We start from the raw sequence: 20,158 nt of genomic DNA on the forward strand, positions 1-20,158 counted from the left end.
ATTAGGCTGCCAATATTGTATTTACATTAAATCGGTGTAATTTGATAGACCCTGAGAAGGAGTGCATCAATATGGCCGCGCAGGTGTCTAACCTTGACTCTTCATCCAGCATGGCTATTCATGGTCCATTAATTAGAGCAGTATCCTTCTAATTAACACAGGCAAACTTGCTCTGTCTTTGGCATACACACACTCGTACACACTCTCTTCTTGCACTCCACTCTCTTCACGTTTGAGTTCCGTTTAATGCGCCCTGTTTGATTTGCCCTACTAAAGTAATGAGTTTGGAAAGCAGACAAAAATTCTGGAGTGTGTTTTGGAGGAGCCTCGGGATAATTTGAAGTCCTGGGGCTGAGAGTAGAAGTACACTTGCTTGCTTACACACACATTTGCATGCACACAGGCACAGAAACACACACTTGCAGAAACTGTGTGCTCCCGCTTGTCTTTTGTATTATGTGTTCATTTTCACAGCGGTGTTTCTTAAAGCATTTTCTAGATTTGTACCATTCAAAACCAAATGTGTTTGCATTAAGTCAACACAGGTGTTTTAGGGTAACATCTAAAGCACGCCAATTTTGAGAGTAGTCAAGACCCAAGTCATCATTTATTTGAATGAAACCAGGTGAAATCTCTCTACCTGGATCCAATCTCTTAATTTTGCCAATATGTGCTCTCTGAGGTGTGACAGATTTTCAAATGTATCTGTCTCCAGATGGAGATTAAAAGTGTAACCCGTAAACAATGTACTCCGAGTAGATTAACTGACACCGAACAGATTTCCCAGAGCTGTTTAACAGGTAAAAGCAGCTTATTCAGAACAGGTAAAAGAGATAAAGACTGCTTCTTCAGAATTAAGAGATTAAGAGGAGTTCAGTAGATTAGGCCTAATAAAACAGAGAGGCGTTTATTCTGCACAGCCAAATCCCGTTGTCTAAACAATAACAGCTGTGACTATGGAGTTCACAAATAGCACTGCAGCATTTACTTTGCCTCATGCCAAAAATATTTGCCAGTTAAATTACAAACACTTAGGCGCTGGATCGCCGCCGCCGCCTGCTTTCCTCATGTGGTTAACATAAAACAAGCTAGCATCCACTCAGAATGCAGCATAATGTCAACACCAAACCAGAGGGAAAACTGCCAAGACTTACATATTGCAAAATATTAAACATCGAGTGAGAAGTTGACCGGGAAAAAATGATATATTTGGCAAGGCTGGACCCAGGCCATAGGCAGGATGGATAATGGAGGCTAAATATGATGCAGATGAGAATTCCTTCCTCCTCCTGTTCTTCTTTCTCGTCAGCATTCAAACCCATGTGCGGTGTATGTAAGCCTGCAGGAAGAGACCGACAGACAAACAAGGATGAAGTGGGGGGAAAAGTAGATGATGGGTGAGAGCCGGAGAGAGAGAGAGAGGCGGGAGGCATGGTTCATTAAACATTTAGAGGGATGGAGAGCAGACAGGCCTCTCTATGTCTCTCCTCTTACTGTTCAGGAGATAGGAGATTGAATGTAAGTCTGCACAGAAATACACCACCGTTTTTGTATTTGTGTGTGTGTGTTGGTGTAGTTTCCTGCCGCACACAAATCCCTTCTTGTCCCTACAGGTCTAGATAATAGCTTGGAAATGTAACAACCGATCCTAAGTATAGCAACCACGGTCATGTTGTAACCCTGCGCTTAATCCCTATATCACAACACACACACACATGCAAAGACAAACACGCAGAGAAATGCAATTCCAAGGTTAGCCAAAGGAATTACGTGTTAGTCGAGCTTACCCGCAGTGTATCTGCCGCTCCATATAAACTGGATTGTATTTACCCTTGTACACACCTCTGTGTATTGTCCCATTTAGCACGGTTTCCACTCATGCATCCTAATGGCCCCAGAGAGGCAGGGAGTCTCTGCTGTCTGTTATTAGTGAGCAGCACAGATCAATGGGCTCTGGGACTGCAGCGCTAGCCTGTTAGCGCATCCCCATTCAGACCCACTGAGCCGTGGCTAACTCCACAGCTAAAGTGTTTGCTAGTATAAAATCTCTGAAGTAGGGAGGCGCACCTGTACCCGCCCTGCTTCTGCGAATGTAAAGCTAAGCTCTAAAGCCAGTGAGACGTGAGAGGACGACTGTGGACAAGAGATGAGAAGAAGAAGAAGATGAGTCGTACAAAGAAGCCTTTGATGCGGCAGTGTTTGGCCCAGTGGATGAGTGTTAAAGGGCTGATTTACTCAATTTCCACCCCCAAACCTGACTGTGATATCTAGCCATGCAGATGGTTTCGGGCTTATTCATCAGCCTTTCAGATATCTGTCTATGAGATGAAGCTTCCAGAATGCAAAGGAGGTGAAAGGGATTTAATTTGTTGTGCTCAAATCTTTGAAAACTTGCACTCAAAGAATGTGGTAAATGGTAATGGCCTGCATTCAGATAGAGCTTTTTGTAGACCTCTCAAAGTGCTTTACAACACAAGCCAGCATTCACACACACACATTCATGCACTGATGGCCTGTGCTACCATACAAGGAGCCATCTGCTCATAAGAAGTGTTTAAAACACATTGAATTTTGGTTCAGTATCTTACCCAAAGAAATGTAGACATCTTACAATGCACTCAAATTGATAAAAAGCTTGAAGATATCATACAAAGCATTATATGAGGATACGTTGAGGAACATTTAGCAGCTTAAGATTGAGATATGTTATCCCTATATGTTGGATGGAACCAGATAAGAGCTATGAAGAGAGTATAGGCGCTTTCACACCGGAGTACTTTTCCCAGGAACTAGGCCAATAGTTCTTGGGATTTTGGTTTCACACCAAAAAGATCTGGAACGAGAACCTAGTTCGCGCGAAGCTTTTCACCCCCAGATAGTTCGTGCTAGAGAGGTGGTACTTTCCTGGGGAGGAAATGGTTCGTGGGTGTGTCGGCCACACTAACAATTTCTGATTGGCTGGGCGAATTGCAAATCACGCCCCGTAAAACTCCGAAAGGTTTTGTGAAGCCACCATTTTATTTGCTCGCATTAGCGTTATTAGCATTAGCATTAGCCCAGCGCACCAACGGAGAGAGACTAACTTATGGCAACACAAAAGAAAACATGGGAGCGGTGGAGTGATGAGGAGGTATCGGCGCTTCTGGCGATTTACTCGGAAGACGCTACCCAGCAGCTTCTACTGCAGCCAGTCCCCAACTCCTGGACACTGGATATTGAGTTGTTCCTCAGTCATGCTTATGATATAATGGGTATTTTACAGGTTTTTTGTTGCATAAGTATTGTAAAATTGATGTATAGAGACCAGGCTCAGTATGGGAAGACTGCTGAATGGATGCATCGTGTTTGAATTATTCACAAAAACGCACTAAAAGGGTTGTATTATTATGATTAGCATCATTATTATGTGGAAAATGCTGTTTTACTCTGTGTGAGTCTGTCTCTTGACTGCCTAACTGCATTTTTGGAAGGCTTTTCCATTCTAACATGAATAGGGTCCTCAGAAAAAATGCTGATTTGAAACCAAAAGAGAAAAAACTGATTTGAAGGTACCGAATATAGCCTAAAAATATCAGCTAGTCACATTTGGCCCTCAAAAATGTTTGTGTTGATTTGACAGTGTTTGCGTCTGGGATCTCTGGGCTGTATCCACACACACACACACACACACACACACACACACACACACACACACACACACACACACACACACACACACACACACACACACACACACACACACACACACAGCACACACCCATGCATAATCAAGCGCTCCCTCTACCTCTCTGCACTCTATCAGCATATGTCAGCATATGGCTCCCTCCTCAGAGAGACTGTTGAACAGACTGATCCAGGTTTGATTTGGCTCTGGAGGTCCTGACCTGGAATGGAGGGCACAGAGAAAAAAGGATATAGGGAAGGAGAAAGGAAAGGAAACAGCTGTCAGCGGCGTGATGCTGTCGTCTGGATTGTTACTGTCAGGCTCCTCCTCCTCTACCTCACACACCATTTTAATAGCAAGTGTGTGTTACGAAACATACAACCATATTGAGCCATCTGTTCCACGGCTAATTGGTATGCATGACAATGTTTTTCCAACCCATAAAACCTAATGAAAATGAACACCCCACCCGCCCTAATATCCCTTAATGCTATCATTCGCTGGGTGCCCCGCCCTAGCCTCCACCCCCCACCCTTCCTTCTGTACAACATTACAGGCATAATTACACTGTAGTGGGTATTAGCGGCCCCTCTCCCAGAGACACTTTCAGCCCAGGCGGCAGGTCCAAATGTTGGAAAATATGCTCAGTGTCAGTGATCCACCCCCCCCCCCCCCCCCCCCTTTAAACCTTGGCTCAGAGCGAACGTTGTTATAACTTTAGTGAGTTGACTTTGTTGGGAACCGCAGGGCTGCAATGTGGAAGTGATTTCCTCCTCCATGCTGACGACACACTTTAGGAATCAGACAGGCAGAGAGGGGCGGGAAGAAGGGAGGAAGGGATATACAAATTCAAAAGAGTCAATAAATACATGAATGACATGAAATGTTGATGGTGTCATAGAGTAATTAACCCAATTAACCCTTCTTGTGTTGTGAAAATATAGATAACACAGCTCCATGAAATTGAACAGATTTTGCATTTGATATTAAACGTGCACTGCGAATCGTTTGAATTTAGCCTGTAAAGACACAATTAAATAACTGCATATGTAGTCTTAGACTTGGTTTTACAATGCTTCAGAGCATTTCCTCTCAAAGATTTTGGACTTGAGTCTTGACTTATTTTGACCAAACTCAACCTAATTTAGATTTGATACGACCTGAAACTTGACTTAGACCAACTGGACAGACTTGAGACTTGGTTAAACCAGACTTGAGACTTGACTTTGACTTGTTAAGACCAAACTTAAGACTTAACTTAACTTTTTCAACCCTAAAATACTTTAGGAACGCAGCTCTGGTAATTCCCAATAGTTTATTCTGAAATAAAATGATATACGTTACATTCCTTCAAAATGATGTTGTTTAACATTATATGTTATGTCCACAGACAAATTGCTGCAGTGTTAAAAGCCCCCAAAAATGGCAAGAAAATAATAAAACAAGGGACGAAGGGGAAAAATTGAAAGAGAGGAGTACATTGGGACTTGGCAAAGCGTGTCTCGGGGCACATGACTCACAGGGAGACTCTGGACAGCGGTTTGTGACGCCCAACTGGAGAATGTGGACAAAATGAATTAGTTGTATTGTGTATTATGAAAGGAGCCTGAGGACAACCACACTCACTCGCAACCACCATTAAACGATCAACCAAGTATATTACGTACAAAACAAGAATTTGCAGATGTTTCTTCTTATAGAAAAGTAAATACTCAGTGATACTCAGCTCTTTTTTGTTGTTCTGACAACATGCCCAAATCACAAAGAAAACACTTCCCTCTCTTGCTTTCCAATAAGTATGTTTCCTCCGGCTGTCTGTCACCACTGTGTCCAAGTTCACCTCTTCACTTCCACCACGACTTTCACTCCTTCCCCTCTTTTGTTGTGTGTGTGTGTGAGGAGCGTTAATGGTGGTTTATTAAAGTGTCAGAGGCGTTTTCTGCCTGTCCTCCCCACAGGAACACACTAGGAGAACAGGAGCACCTACAATTTCTGCTTCACTTTTGTACTTTTCATTGCCATCACATATAAAAAACATCAGCTAAATGCTAATAGAGGTTGTATCTAGGCTTTTGCAACCTTTAAATGTAAATGGAGGAGAGCTTTACTCACAATGGGATGTCATTGAGCTGGAGCCAGTTCAACAAATGTACTCGTGTTGTTGAATCAGCAGCGATTTTGGGTCTCATAGTCTCTCTCCGCTGCACTTATTACGCCGTTTTCGGTCAGTACCCCGTGGCTTTCTGCTCTGTTGTCCCCTTTAAAGGTCTCACAACTGATGTGCGTGAACACATCGGGGGATCTGTTTTTCAAGCATGACATAGCGGTGGAGGTGTTACATGTACAGGTCCTTTTTATCTAGGATTTACTGTAAAACACAAAGCCAAAGGATGCTCCAAAGCTTGGGGAGTAAGGGATAACATAACCAGATACAAAAAAAGGGTAACCACTAAAAAGGTACATGGTCCATTTAGCAGAGGTGGGAAGTAGTGGAGTACAAATACTTCGTTACTGTACTTACTGTAAGTACATTTTTCTGGTATCAGTACTTTACTCCACTACTTATTTTTCTGACGACTTTTTACTTTGACTTCTTACATTTAGAACACAAATACCTGAACTTTCTACTTCTTACATGTTCAAAACAGGCTCGTTACTTTAGTTTTAATCTGCGTTTGGTGGCGTGATCATTATTATTTGGAGTCATTGCGTGCCTATTGATTTGAACACGATCCGTGTATCCATCATTTCCTGGTCTTCTCTAAAGAAGAGCGACCAATGAAAACGTTGTCATGTTGCCGTTGTTCAGCATCGAAACATTCATTAGCTAACAATGACATTATTGTTCTATTAATATAAAGGGAGGTCAGGTACTCTTTAAAACAGCTGCTAGTTATTGGTACTTTTTACTTAAGTACATTTCAAAGCCCATACTTCTTTACTTTTACTTGAGTAAAGAAGTTTAGTCAGTACTTACCAGAGTATTTTTAAACACGAGTATCTGTACTTCTACTTGAGTAAAGGATGTGTGTTCTTTTGCCATCTCTGCCATTTAGTAAATAACAGAGAGTAATCAGGTTACATTAATCACATTTTTAAAGTTACCCTCTGAACCAAGCTCTCAAGGCCCTGGTGACTTCTTTGACCTGCGTCCCAAATCTGGATCAGTTGAATTGAACCGGTACCAATCTGATATGATCCCTTTCCCCCCCGTCCGCTCTTTCTTCTGTTAGTTGGAGCGGCATTGTTGGCCCGTTTTGCGGAGAAGCATTAGTCAAATGGGCCATCATCCCCGTCGGCGAGTCAGATGATGACTTTTGGCAGAATGCAGCCACAGCGAGATGCCAGACAATCAGAGCCTCTGCCATTTCATCACACGGTCACACACGGACGTACAGCCACGCACGCAAAACTCACACCGCACACAAGCTGTTTCTCATTAAGCACGCAAACATGAGACTTTGAGTGAGAGAAGCGGGAGGTGATGAAGGAAAAGAGTAGAGGAACGGGGAGGCTTCTTCCAGGCAAGAGATAAAAGAAGGGTAAAAAAACAAAAATAGTCACACACCACAAATCTAACAGGGAGTGTTGTAGCGCCGTCATCCAAATAGACACCCGCCTACCCAACACCCAGTACCCCCAGCTACCCTCACCCCATGCCCCTGTTCGACATTGCTGTTCCCATAGCAACAAGACACGAAGAGGAGGCAGGGGGTGAAAAAGAGAGAGGAAGTGTGCTAAAGATTAGGGAGGAATTTCACTGCTGCTGCTGCCTGGATTTGACCAATCTGGTGTTGAGGCTTTAAGATGCTCTAATTCCTTTCCCTCTTCCTTCACTCTATCATGTGCTCACACACACTCACACACTCACACTCACACACACACACACACACACTCACACAACCACACACACACACACACACACACACACACACACACACACACACACACTCACACTCACACTCACACTCACACTCACACTCACACTCACACTCACACATGCAGAAGAGCTCCAGGTCAGGCTGACGTGGGCTAGAAAGCATAATTTTAGGAAGATAATTCTAGGAACTGCAGTGACAGAGTAGAAGGAGAAGTGGGACAAACTAAAGCAATATATATCCACATATATGGTTGCATGATTTGGAGGAAATGCTATTTTTTTCCCTGATATTACAATTTCAATGCGATACACGATATTGGAAGATTTAGCAATTTTCCCAAGTGGGATTTGTTCTTGATCAGAGGTTATGTGATCACCTCCACCTGACCGTTTAAAAGCCTATAAGTCAGATGTGCGTGAAATTTGCTTTGCTCATTCACACCCCCAAGAGGAAGAACTCTATCGATTCAAGTGACCTTTTGACCTTTTCTACCGCGCCACCTTTAAGCCATGCTTTCGATTTCCAATGAAAAAAATGTCCTTATTCCCAAGATGTTAAAACTCGATATATGTAGTTTACGTTTATTTCCCCAAAAGACACAAACATAATGGATTGTGGTGACCTGTTCAAATTTGTACATTTATTACAAACCCTGTTCATAATTTGAATGACACACTGTTTTCAAATTATAAAAATAACAACAAAGTACAAACAATTCAATCAAATACTGAATGGAGAGCTCTACAATCTTCATAATGTTCATTTATTATCATGAAAGTTGCAGATAAAAAAATGGCGGTACACTATTCGAATGATCCTTCCAGTTGTTGCTTTAATGATTGATTCAATCCTAAATTGTACAGTATCTTCTATATTGATTTCCGATGTACATTCACGAATTAATGGTAGTCAATGGCTGCTAAGAATGTAAGACTTTAAAGCATACAGTTGAAAGGTGACTTTTATATGGCTTCTACTTAAGGAACTACAGCTTGCACAAACACTGGCACGGCCCTATGTTACTGTATATACTGTATGTTCTCTATTTCTTGGCTTATTTTGATTCGAAAGGTCTTCAGTGTATCAGCTTTGGATGTGCAACTATATATAAATGGCGCCTACAGATCAGAGTTCAGCTCTTCTGTAAATGTGACTCGCTCTAAGTGGATCTTCTCTCCGTGTGGCGGTGTTCCTTTCAAAGCTCTCGGGAAAACGTGAAATGTTAGTCTGTGTGTGTAAGTGAAGAGGTGGCACCATGACAAATACAGAGTTCAAGTTTCCTTTTGCAACTTAAATAACTTACACACATAACCAGATAGAATGCAAGCCCGTGGAACAGGATTTGTGTCGGCTTTGAAAGGACCTTACATTGATCAAAAACATCTAATATTATTAAGGGGGAAGTTGAGAAAAACCTTCGGCTTCAATAGAGATATTCAAATAACGTGTTTACCAAGTGTTGTTTCCTTCCTTTCAGCTCTCAGCTGTGATACATTTATAGGTATTCATTTAGTTTTGAGTGTTTTTCAATGTGTTCCAAAGAAGAGGATCTGTTGGAGATGATTCTCACCAATGTTTTATTTCTGCTGCAAGTGAGCACTGTTTATTACAAGGTCCTCTTGTGAGGAGAGCTGCTTGGGTGTGCTTACAGTGAAAGCAAGTGGAGGGGGAACACAAATGAGGAGTTCATAAAACAAAAAACTGATGAAATAAAAGAAAATATAGTTGAGTGTCATTAAATCTAAATTGAGTCTGCTTAACAAATTAAAATGTTCTCTTTGCACTTTAAATTATGTTTGTTAAGTGCCAATAACACGGAGTGCAGTGTTCTTCTTTTGCTTCTCTTTTGGAAGTTTTTATGTATTGAAAAAATTATCTTCTTTTTTGGGTAGAATAAAAACTCAGAAAAAGAAAGCTATTCATATACATAGGGGGTTTATTATTGACCTTGTGAGCACATATTCATGATATTTTAAACTTGAGGTTTGCTTCAAGTGTTTTTTCGTCTGAGCTTGTTATACCGTGTCTATACTGAGATAAGGTCAAACATGACATTTATGTACAAGATTGTTTATTCAGGGCTTTTAGAGATGAAAAGAGCCAACTCACAAAATATAAGGATGGAGGGATAGAGATTTTTACAAGTTGTATTATTGGGCAGAATACCAAGTATATACTGTAAAGTGCTGATTCAAAGTGAAGGTAATGTCCAACACCTGTTTAATCTCCCTTTGAACATTCTTCTCTGAAGTCCATGATTCATTCATGTATTTTAAAGAGCATTTTATCCCATGCTGAGCAAGGTTTTACATTGTCATTACTGTTAATTATTATTTAAATATCCTTATCAAGACATTTTTACTTTCCATAGACCCAAACACCCTTGCAGTGGTCTTTGTTCCTGAGGAAACACTGCCAGTGGTTTATACATGCAGGAAAATATGAGACTGGAGAAATAAGAAAAATTACACATTTCACTTGTATCCATGTGTGGCATACATCAGTGTGTGTGAGTGAGGGTGTGATGGTGTGTGTGTGTGTGTCTCATTAGCGTACGGCAGCATGCAGTAGCTCGTTAGCAAAGAGCTAGCTGAGCGTCGGGGCACTGGTGCAGCTTCATTAGCTGCCGTGACATTTATCTGATCATTTCCCTGCGTCGCATATGCTGCCACGTCTCCATGGCAACCCCCCCCCCCCCACACACACACACACACATACACACACAAATGTAGTAATGAAGTCCTACCCAGTTCTTTCAGGTAGTCACAGTTATTCATTGATGCTAGCTCCATTAAAGCTCATCCTGCAGCAGTAAGACATTGATAAAGATTATTACTCATAAAACAGATCAGTAGTTTAAGTAAATATTATCTAAACAACTGTTAAGGAAATATGGGAAAACACAAACTAATCTACAGAAACTAATCTTCTAAAATTGTAGACATTGTCAAGCAGAAAACTGCACTGTACTATCTATCGAAAGTTAGCTAGCTTATGTTAGCTAGCAGCTCCTCACTGCTCCAAACATTTCCATGAATTGCCAAATATACATTATTTGGAAAAACTAATCACATATTAGTAATCCTAATGGAAAGTTTCTCAGTTGAAAAAGGGTTGGAATTTTTTTATTTAGGTATTGGTTGTTTTTATAGGCTCCTGCTGGGACTTTGTTGTTTTTTAGCTTATGTACGTTTGGAGCTTGTTTATCATGAAGTCTGTATTTATGTTGCTGTGATATTGAGGTCTTTGATAAGGTGGGTGGAATGTTTCGTATTGTTAAGTTCAAGTAAATCACAGGCAATAACACACTCCCTAGTTTGACTAGAGAAGGACCCTCGGGAGCCATTCATTTTTACCTCGCTTTAAATCGGTTACAGAGAAGTGTTCCAAATAAATCAGTCGATACAGAACGCTACTCATTTAGTTTGAGCCACTAATCTGCCTCAATGACAAAATCAGTTACAGAGTGGGATTCAGGGGGGAAAGCTCGGCTCTCACGGTTTGTTGTGGTGAGGTTGTTAATCTTGTTTACAGTTTGATACAGCAAGAGGAAATACTCCGGACTATGAAATGAATTGTGTAAGTGTTTTTCACGTGTACAGTATTTCTGTGGTTATGGCCATGGATGGATTACTGACATTTCACTGAGAATTATCCCAGGGGCCCAAAGTTTCAGAGCGCCCCACTTGTCTTGGCCTACCAAGTGTTCCTTTAAGAGAAGATGTGTAAAATGGCCACAAAAAGACACATAATACGCCAAAAAGGCAGAAAATTCAGACCCAAAATCATTCATAATTATTTTGAAAAATAGTTTCTTCACAGTCTGTCTTCACAGCAACGGTGGTCTCATGTCTTAAACCACATGAAGGCAAAACAAATTGTCAACTCAATATCCCATGTCAGCCAGTCAAGAGGTAAAACTATCCAATATGTAAACACAAGTCATTGAACAAGTCGGAAATGTATTCTTTGGCTGAATTGTTCCTCCTATTTTGAACCCCTAATAATAATAATAATCCCATATTAGGAAAGTCTTACAAAAAATAACTCTAAAAGGATAGGATTAAACACCATGCCATATTTCAAATGTTTTTATTTTCAAGTATATTTTGATTATTTTCTAGTTTAATGGAATACCCATTTTATATATATATATATATATAAAATGTCAGAAAATACAGAAAAATATTAAAAATTGTTTTGATTCATGATTCATTTGCTCTTTGTTATAATTTTGAATCAGACCTTGATATCAAGACTTTGATATTCAGACATTTTGTGTGAAAGTTGTATAAGAATCTGTCTTAGAGAGAGGAGATGTGACTGTCCAGGTCTGCGCATGTGTGTTAACATTTCAGTACATATGCGTGTGTTTGTGTGTTTAAGTTTGTGTGTGTGTTTCACTGACCTTGGCTGCCCTGCTCCCTCGGGGAGGAACTGATGTTTCTCACTCTGCTTGTCAACAAGATTAGTTCCCCTGTGGGACCGTTACACACCTTGCAAACACGCTTCAAATGAGAAGAAGTGTGTGACGGTGCGGCCCCTGCACGAACCCACTGAGGGTGTGTGTGTGTGTGTGTGTGTGTGCGCTTCGATTGTGGGGTTAGGGGACTCACAGAGGCTGTGTGTTTTAGAGCAGAAACAGAAGGGAAAAACAGCAGGGGGATCAACGCAGCCAGCCTTAACTGTAGCCTGACTGTGTGCTACGTATTATATGTGTGTGTGTGCATCTGTCATATGTGTGTGTGCTTGTGTGTACGTGGGCCTGGTTTCTGGTAGAGCTCCTGCTAAGCTCTGAGCTGCGCTTACTGCTGGACCTGACTCATCTGCATCCGTCACCCCCCCTTTCTCCCTTTCTTTAAGTCCCATTCTTACCTTCCTCGCTAGTCCTCCTTTTTTGCGGCCCATTTCTATCTGGCTTATTTTATCCTAGTGTTTTTCACATACCTACTTCTGATTTCGAAAGTGTGGCTTGTTGTGACAAACTGGAGTTTTTCACACGACTCAGCGGTTCTCTTCAGTTGTGTTAGCATCTTTTAGCTCCTTGGTATGAATTATTTCTTATTTTCTCTCTTATAAATGTAAATCCGCAAAATCCCACTAAGATTCATGAGACGTTCATTGACAGCCAAATAAGTTCTACCCACCTGAGAATGTTGAACAATTGCATTCTATAAACTGCTTTTCTATGCTTTACGTCATAATAAATGCAATATCTTTGGGGTTTGGACTGACAAAACAAGACATATCACCTTGGAATTTTTTCATTAGTATACAAACAAAATTACAGTGCAGATAATGAACATAAAACCTTGTTACAACCCTAATGTGCACAACAAAGAAGACTGGGAAACTAGTGTTGAGGATGACAGTTTATTATACTTAGCAGTGCATCTTTGCATTGAAAATAACTCAATGCTGGTACAAAAGACACTAATTAGCCTCTATAGGCCTGAATAAGTTTGCATCTACTGCTTTGGAAAGTATTTTATAGTATTTAGAAGTGTTGGCACTGCAAGATAAAACAGTGTTCTCAAAACAAAACCTGTCCCATTGCTGTTGTGCCATTCCAACAAACATCCAAAGCCGTGAATGTTAAATAAGTATGATGAATGAAAAAATAAATAACCGTTGTAAGCTTTTATAGTCAATATCAGCAGCTGTAGTTTGGATGAACGAGCCTGTTGTCTAATGTGAGAGCTACACGAGGGAATAACAGCTCTCAGCAGCTGCTTCCAAGACCCATACTGATGTTTTTCTGTGCAGCACACACACATGTACACGCGCCCGGTGTGGATCAACCCTCAGTCACGGCCCTCTGCTGCAGGGAGACTGGAGTGATGGAAGCAATAGTTAAGCCATTAAGGCAAACAATTGGCTCAAATTGAGAGGGGGGAGAGAGAAAAGAAGAGGGGAGGGAGATGGAGAGGCTGTGGCAGGAGTGGATCCACTCAACGACTTAATCCAAGCCTCAGGACACTCTCCTGCTGAGCTTCACAGAGTCACACAAACATCTACGCACACACACGGCAGAGCTCTGTCTGCTCGCAATAACACCTTGTCAGTCTTGGCCAAGGGGGCATGGAAGAAGCGCTTCATTCCTTTGTAGTGAGGAGAGTCACCGACTTCCAACCACCTGAGGGAAAGACGGAGGGTGCAATCTACACTAAGACAGTTCTGCGTTTGTACGCCTTATGGCTGCCTTGTTGTCTTACAGGCAAGAGTGAATGGTGGACAGTGTTCCTCTGACACTGGCTATTGTACCGCCTCCACCGTGGACTCGTTCAATGCCCACAGGCCTCACATAAACAGCCAACAATGAGGGATTGTCTCCAGTTATTCTTTTAGCTGTGTGTGTGTGTGTGTGTGTGTGTCAGAGGGCGAAGGCTGCAGTCTAAACCCTGCGACCGCTGAGGCTCGTCTAATGCGGCCGTCTTAGCGTTTATGTGCCTAAACATCAGGGAGATAGGGACAGTAACTCCTCGCTACCCTTCCCTCCCTTTCTCCCCTCTTTCCTCCACCCTCGGGGCTCCCACGGCGTCGGGGCCCCCCCCCCGCGATTTATCGGACAGCTTAGCGAGGAGCGGTGGTTGCCCTCGAGGACTGTTAGCACTGGTGTGGCTCGTTGACTCCTTCTCCGGTTCTGGCATTTTATTTGACATGTCCTTTAAGTCCTTTAAAGAATTGGGCGTTTCTGCCGAGCGCCTTGGCTCTTTCTGCAAAAGATGGATGGCTCGCTCTCAAAGGTCTGGATGTTTTTTTCCCCCCCTCTCTCTCCATATCTCTCTCCCCCCTCCCTCCTTTCTTTCTCTCTTGCTGAGCTTTATAGGGCGGCATTAGTGTTGTCAGCTAACCAAGCTCGGGATTTGGCTTTGTTTTGTTTTTGCCTCTTAAGATAATGCTCTTTCACTCTCCTGCCGAGAATAACAAAAGGGAAAGTAGAGCAATAAAACAGCACAGCCATCGACTTTGGTTTCATTGGATTGGTTTTCAGCCATCTTAAATAGACCACAGGCCTTGATGGCTGTGATGTGTGAGTGTGTGTGTGTGTTTGTAACCACTTGATTGTGCTGAAAACACAGTCACGCTTTGCCTCATGCATGCACGTGTGCTGTTCTCATCTCCGTAGGGCCTGGATGTTGAAAGAATGTATTCGCCGTAGCTCCAGTTAGCTTTCCACACGCGTGGACAGACGCGTGTGTTTTGTGGAGATACTGTGAGTGTTGTAGCTCTGCGGTGTAAAGGGTGGACGCACTTCACCTCCATTCCATATGCATTCCAGATGTGGAAATGTTACTGGAGCGATTTTGCCTGTAAGCATCTGTGTCCTGTTAGAGGGCCTGGAGGTTACTGTACTGGTTTTTCTGCCTAATCCCTCAAGTGCAACCTCAACGCTAACGCGCTGCTTATCCAGCACTCATTCATGCATGCACAAACATTCACACATGCACCACGGCCGGCAGCAGGCCTGCATACATTCATAAAGTGTCTCTGATCTTCGCCACAACTGCAGATCTCATGTGAACCGTGGGGGAAATCCTATAGATGTATTTTGTCGTGGTGCTGTAAAATGCCAGGAATAGAGATCCGTCCCCGAATCTTCACTATAAAAAAAAATCCACTTTTAGGGTCAGTGTGATGTCAGTTTCCTGATGTGTCGCGCCAGTTTATAGAGAAATTGCCAGCTTCAGGGATATCTGTCTGTAAAACCGGCATTGAAAGCTGCCTCGCTCTGCTGTAAGGAGAGATTTTCTATTAGTTTCAGTGTTCCTGCGATGGCCCGAAGGCTGTTTTAGAGGCCGCTGTGTTATAAAAAGGAAGTGCTGAAGGTCATATATTACATTTCAATTAGACATTGGGGTCCTCTCTTAAGGGAATATTTAGTTAAGGTCACACGAAAGTTTGGAAAAGAGAATTTAACGTTGGCTTTATAGTGTGTAAATGTTTCTGTCTGGATATTGCTTTTTGTTATTTTGGCTTAGATGATGGCAATTCTTAGGTATTTTTCTTTCCTCAACACACTATATGTCTCTGTCCATGGAAAAAGAAAGATTACAATTGGATACAAAAGAAAACCCCTTTGGATTGTCATATGCATTAAAAACCAAACCTTTTTCTTAGTGAAAATGTAACATTGTGAATATGAAACTCAAACGTTAAAGGATATTCAAGGTTGTATCATTGATGTTTGTAAAGATTTAACAACAATACAACACTAGACTATTAGTTATGTTATGTTTCTCAATGTGTTAAAAGGGACACAACAGTTGCAAATATAGCCTTAGATTTATAGGGACTAGCAAAAGTTCTAAAAAAACAAAGTCTTAGGGAACAATCAACAAATCTAATCAAATAAAACGTTATTTATATAAAATATTGTATACAGAAAGGTAACACAAAGTGCTTCACAAACCGTATAAACAACACTAACCCTCCTTTACCAGGTGATAAACAAAGCAAAATATAACTTGGTGATCAATAAAAACACTTAATACAAACATAAATCCATAAACACAGCACAGAATAAAATAAGACTTAATACAATTCAATGGAAAAATCAGTGTGATTGGTATAATAATATAATTGGTATAATAACCCTATCCCTTCTGTCTCCGCAGTAACGGCACGGCCGGTAAGATGAACGGCGCGCTGGAGCACTCGGACCAGCCCGACCCGGACGCCATCAAGATGTTCGTGGGTCAGATCCCGCGCTCCTGGTCGGAGAAGGAGCTGAAGGAGCTGTTCGAGCCGTACGGAGCCGTCTACCAGATCAACATCCTCCGAGACCGCAGCCAGAACCCTCCACAGAGCAAAGGTACACACGCGGACTGTCCCTTTCTCTCTTGTACTTACTGAATCATTTCATTTCAGGTGTTTTACATGACTGCACTGATCTGAAGCCTGTTGGAGATCAGATTTTATGATTCTAGATTTGCTTTTAGTCCCTCTCATTTTATTTTATTATGAGTTTCTGCCTTTGTTTTATTTTCCCTTCTCTGCCCTGCTTTTCTGTATTTCTCCTTTCCTCTTTGTATTTCCTTTACTTCTGTCTTTCTTCCCAAATTCTTTTCTTTTCTCTCCTTCAACATTCTTCTTAACTTCCTCCTTGTCTCCATTTATTTGTCTTTCTTTGTTCCTTTAACCTTTTCTTACTTTGTCTCACTTCCCCTGCTACTTTCCTGTATTCCTGTACTTTATCCTCTACATTCTTTCATTCCTAGATTTGTATACATCCTTTTTCTTCATAATGCTTTTTCTTCCTTCCTTAACCTCTTTCTTTTCAGTCTTTCTTCCTCTATACCTCTATTCAATTTCTTTCTCATCTTTGTTTTCTTATTCTTTTCTTACTTCGTCTCACCTTCCTTGCCCCTTACCTTTCTTACCTATTCCTACACTTTCTATATTTCATTTCTTTCCATTCCTTTTCCTAATCTTAACATAACATGGGTTTACTCCATTTGTTTTCTTCTTGTTGTTTTCTCCTTTTGTATCAATATTTCTATATATTTACCGTATACATATATGTTTTCTTTCCTTTTTTTCTTGTGAATTGCGATGGTATATGCTCTACTTTATTGTTGCTAGCTTACGTAAGTAAATGATTTGAATGGATTCAGAGAAACATATAGAAACTCACTCACAATGACACTCTTCCATGAACCCAGCGTCTGAGTGGGCCGTCCCACCCAGTAACTAGCTGAACAAATGAAATATGTGCACATTTACAGAAGCAAACTCACATTTCGTGCACCATTTGAAGACAAAGACTCGCCCCGCCAGACTTACACAGTCAATTGTGCGAAGCGGCATGATTTGTAGCTATTTTCCCCCGTTCCTTTTTTCTCTTTTGCCTTTGATGAATTTGTCAAGTGTGAGAGCAAACAATAGAGACAGCAGCAGCGAACAGGCAGACAATCGCGCTGCCATATTAACAGGCATCAACCCGGGGGGGGGGGGGGGGGGGGGGGGGGGGGGGCTGATGACACTCCTGATGAGACACGGGGAGTGGGAGGAAAGCAAAGAGAGGGAACGAGAAGACGACGCTCGCTTCCATCCCACCGTAAAGCAAATTTCAAGAGAAGTTCCAGTGTCACAGGAAACCGAACATGATTCAGCGGGTTTGAAGTGAACAAACACTCTGCCAAAAGAATGCAATTGAATTAGGGATTCATGGGAACGAATGATTCCCATAAATGATTTGTGTATTGATTGACTTTGTGTTGACACGTTTATTTCAGCTAACATTGCAGAGGGGGCTCAGACTTTTATTATTTAAACAGTTGGGGCCCTTCTTCAGGTTAGAGCAGCTGAAATGTCTTTGAACATCCCTGTTTTCCTGTTTTCAAAATGCCGATCTATACAAAAAGAAGCATGCTCATTTCACTACATGCAAAATAAATAGTATAGTATATTGAAAACACACAAACTAACACCTCCCTTTTTAAACAGGCATGACTTTTTCAATCCTGAACATAATAATCGAAGGACGTCAATATATTCTCAAAGATATGCTCTGCAGCCTTCAGAATATAAGTCATGAAAGGCTTTATCTTTATATTCCTTTGAATACCGCTCAGTCTTTTCATATTTTTCCGCAGTGTAATACATGTTTGACATAAAATAGGCTGCGGTCTTTAAATGCTTACACATGTGTATAATGATCGTGTTTAAATGAATGGTTACCCAGGGGTTTTTCTGGAAACATACTGTATAGTATGAGGGCGCTAACGTCACTTCCGGCCAAAATGACGGCCCCGCCCACTTTCAAATGAAAATAATGCAATAGAGCGAATTGGAAAATTATAGTTTATTCATGTCTTAAAGCTGCTGAGTCATACATTGCACCTCAAACAACAAATAAAGTTGTGGTGTCTTTACTTCCTCTACAGAAAAAAGGACAGTTGAAGAAACAATCTAATTCAGAAATCACAGTTTAAGTGTTTAAGCCTGTTACGGCTTACACGGTGCTCCGCAAAAACAAACCTGTCTTTACCGTCTGACGGTCTATTCGACACGATTTTCATATTTTTGGAGTAATCATACCGTTTTTGACGAACAGAAATATTGTTTTCTGGCATCACTTGAACATTTACGGGCGCCCCTGTTACCCGGTTTAGACAAAACCCTGGTTACCACAAAACGTAGTGCGTTCATTGCAAGTAGTCCAAAATATATTTAAAAAAAAATGTTAAATAAAAACTCTGGAACTGCCTTGTCTTAAAGGAATGAGTCAATGGCTTGATCATCTGTTGAATCCTGAACATAATTAATGAAGAACTTCCACATGCTGTTCAGTGTTATAAGGCTTAAAAATATCAGTCTTATCCATTAAATAGCGCTTAGTCAGTTAATATTTGTTGATAGTACAATACATTTTTGGGCATAAAGCGAGCTGAAGTCTATAAATGCTTATAATAATGATGTTACTCTGAATTTAAGCCCAATAGAAAAGCTTAGAGTCCAGTTATTAAAGGAATGTTTTCTTATTTAGTTGAGAAATATTGCAAGAGTAGACACATTCATGATATTTCTTTCAACTTTTGTCCACTTGAAAAATACCTAGCCAACATTGTTGTAACTATATTTGCAGGAGTGGCTTCTGATTAATATTTTTTAACACTATACTATTTATAATAACCGAGATTCCTCGCAAGTGAAGCTTTAATAAAGCGAGAGGCAGACGAGGTGACACAAATTCAAAATGCTGACAAGCTATTCAGGTCATATTTTTTAAATTAAATGATTTGTGGTGAGATGTTTCTTTCACCTTTCTGCACCCACACACACTCGGTCTGCGTTCTGTTTTTAGTCTCTTTCTGTTTTCCCCCCTCTCTGGCTTCTGACTCAGTCATATGAGCTTATGAAAGCCTAGAGACAGCGTTCTGCAAAGACCCAAATTCACTCATTTTTGCACACCAACACACTTATCATGATCTATCGTGTGTGTGTGTGTGTGTGTTCTTAGCCTTGGGATGACTCCTCTTCCCACCAGTCTCTCCTCACTCTCTGCTGCTTCTACGGAGAGAAAAAGGTCCAAAGTTCCAACTCTTGTCCTGCAGCTCCTGCTCCATCGTCCCTGCCCTTGAAATGAGTTGTTTTTGTTCCTGATGAGTGAAGAGTATCACTCACCGCCACTTCTCCAGGAGATACAAAAAACACCTACCTTGCCTTTTATTGTTTCTCCTTTGAATGCAAATCTCTCCACATGCTTCCTTTTTTGCTGCAAGGTGTTTTGAGAGGAAATGTAGCATTTTATTGGGCTCTTACTGGCCTTGTTACCCACCGGCTTTGAGCACTCTTGTTGTTTTTCGTAGTTAAGTAAGCTGCGTGGCCTCATCTCAACTCCAGGGACCCTCAATGGCCCCCTCGCCGTGCTCACCGTTACAACTGAGACGATAATTTCTCCGGTGTCAGGGAAACTGTAGCCCCCTCGGTGTGTTTATTTTAAATTAGCGACTGTTGTTGTTGTTTGAAAAGGATCTCGGCCATTTGGGGCAAATGAGCCCACTCTGATACCCCAGTGGTGACCCAGCGGTTCTTTTTTCCTTTTTTCTCGATACAGCAGTTTGGATTTAAATTAGTTTGTTGGAGGGAGGAAAAAGTTCCACGGCCC

The 20,158-nt window shown here is 41.4% G+C and overlaps 1 protein-coding gene across 20 annotated transcripts in view; it reads left to right on the forward strand.

The window, feature by feature from the left end:
* celf2 (cugbp, Elav-like family member 2) overlaps nucleotides 1-20,158 on the forward strand; it is a 192,780-nt gene that overhangs the window by 93,699 nt on the left and 78,923 nt on the right. For all 20 annotated transcript variants that reach the window (XM_034133337.1, XM_034133338.1, XM_034133341.1 and 17 more), the window contains exon 3: nucleotides 16,164-16,360. In XM_034133337.1, coding sequence (XP_033989228.1) covers nucleotides 16,164-16,360 — 197 coding nt within the window. The remainder of the gene's footprint in view (nucleotides 1-16,163; nucleotides 16,361-20,158) is intronic.

The sequence above is a fragment of the Trematomus bernacchii genome, unplaced genomic scaffold (assembly GCF_902827165.1).
Source record: "Trematomus bernacchii unplaced genomic scaffold, fTreBer1.1, whole genome shotgun sequence".
Classification (NCBI taxonomy): domain Eukaryota; kingdom Metazoa; phylum Chordata; class Actinopteri; order Perciformes; family Nototheniidae; genus Trematomus; species Trematomus bernacchii.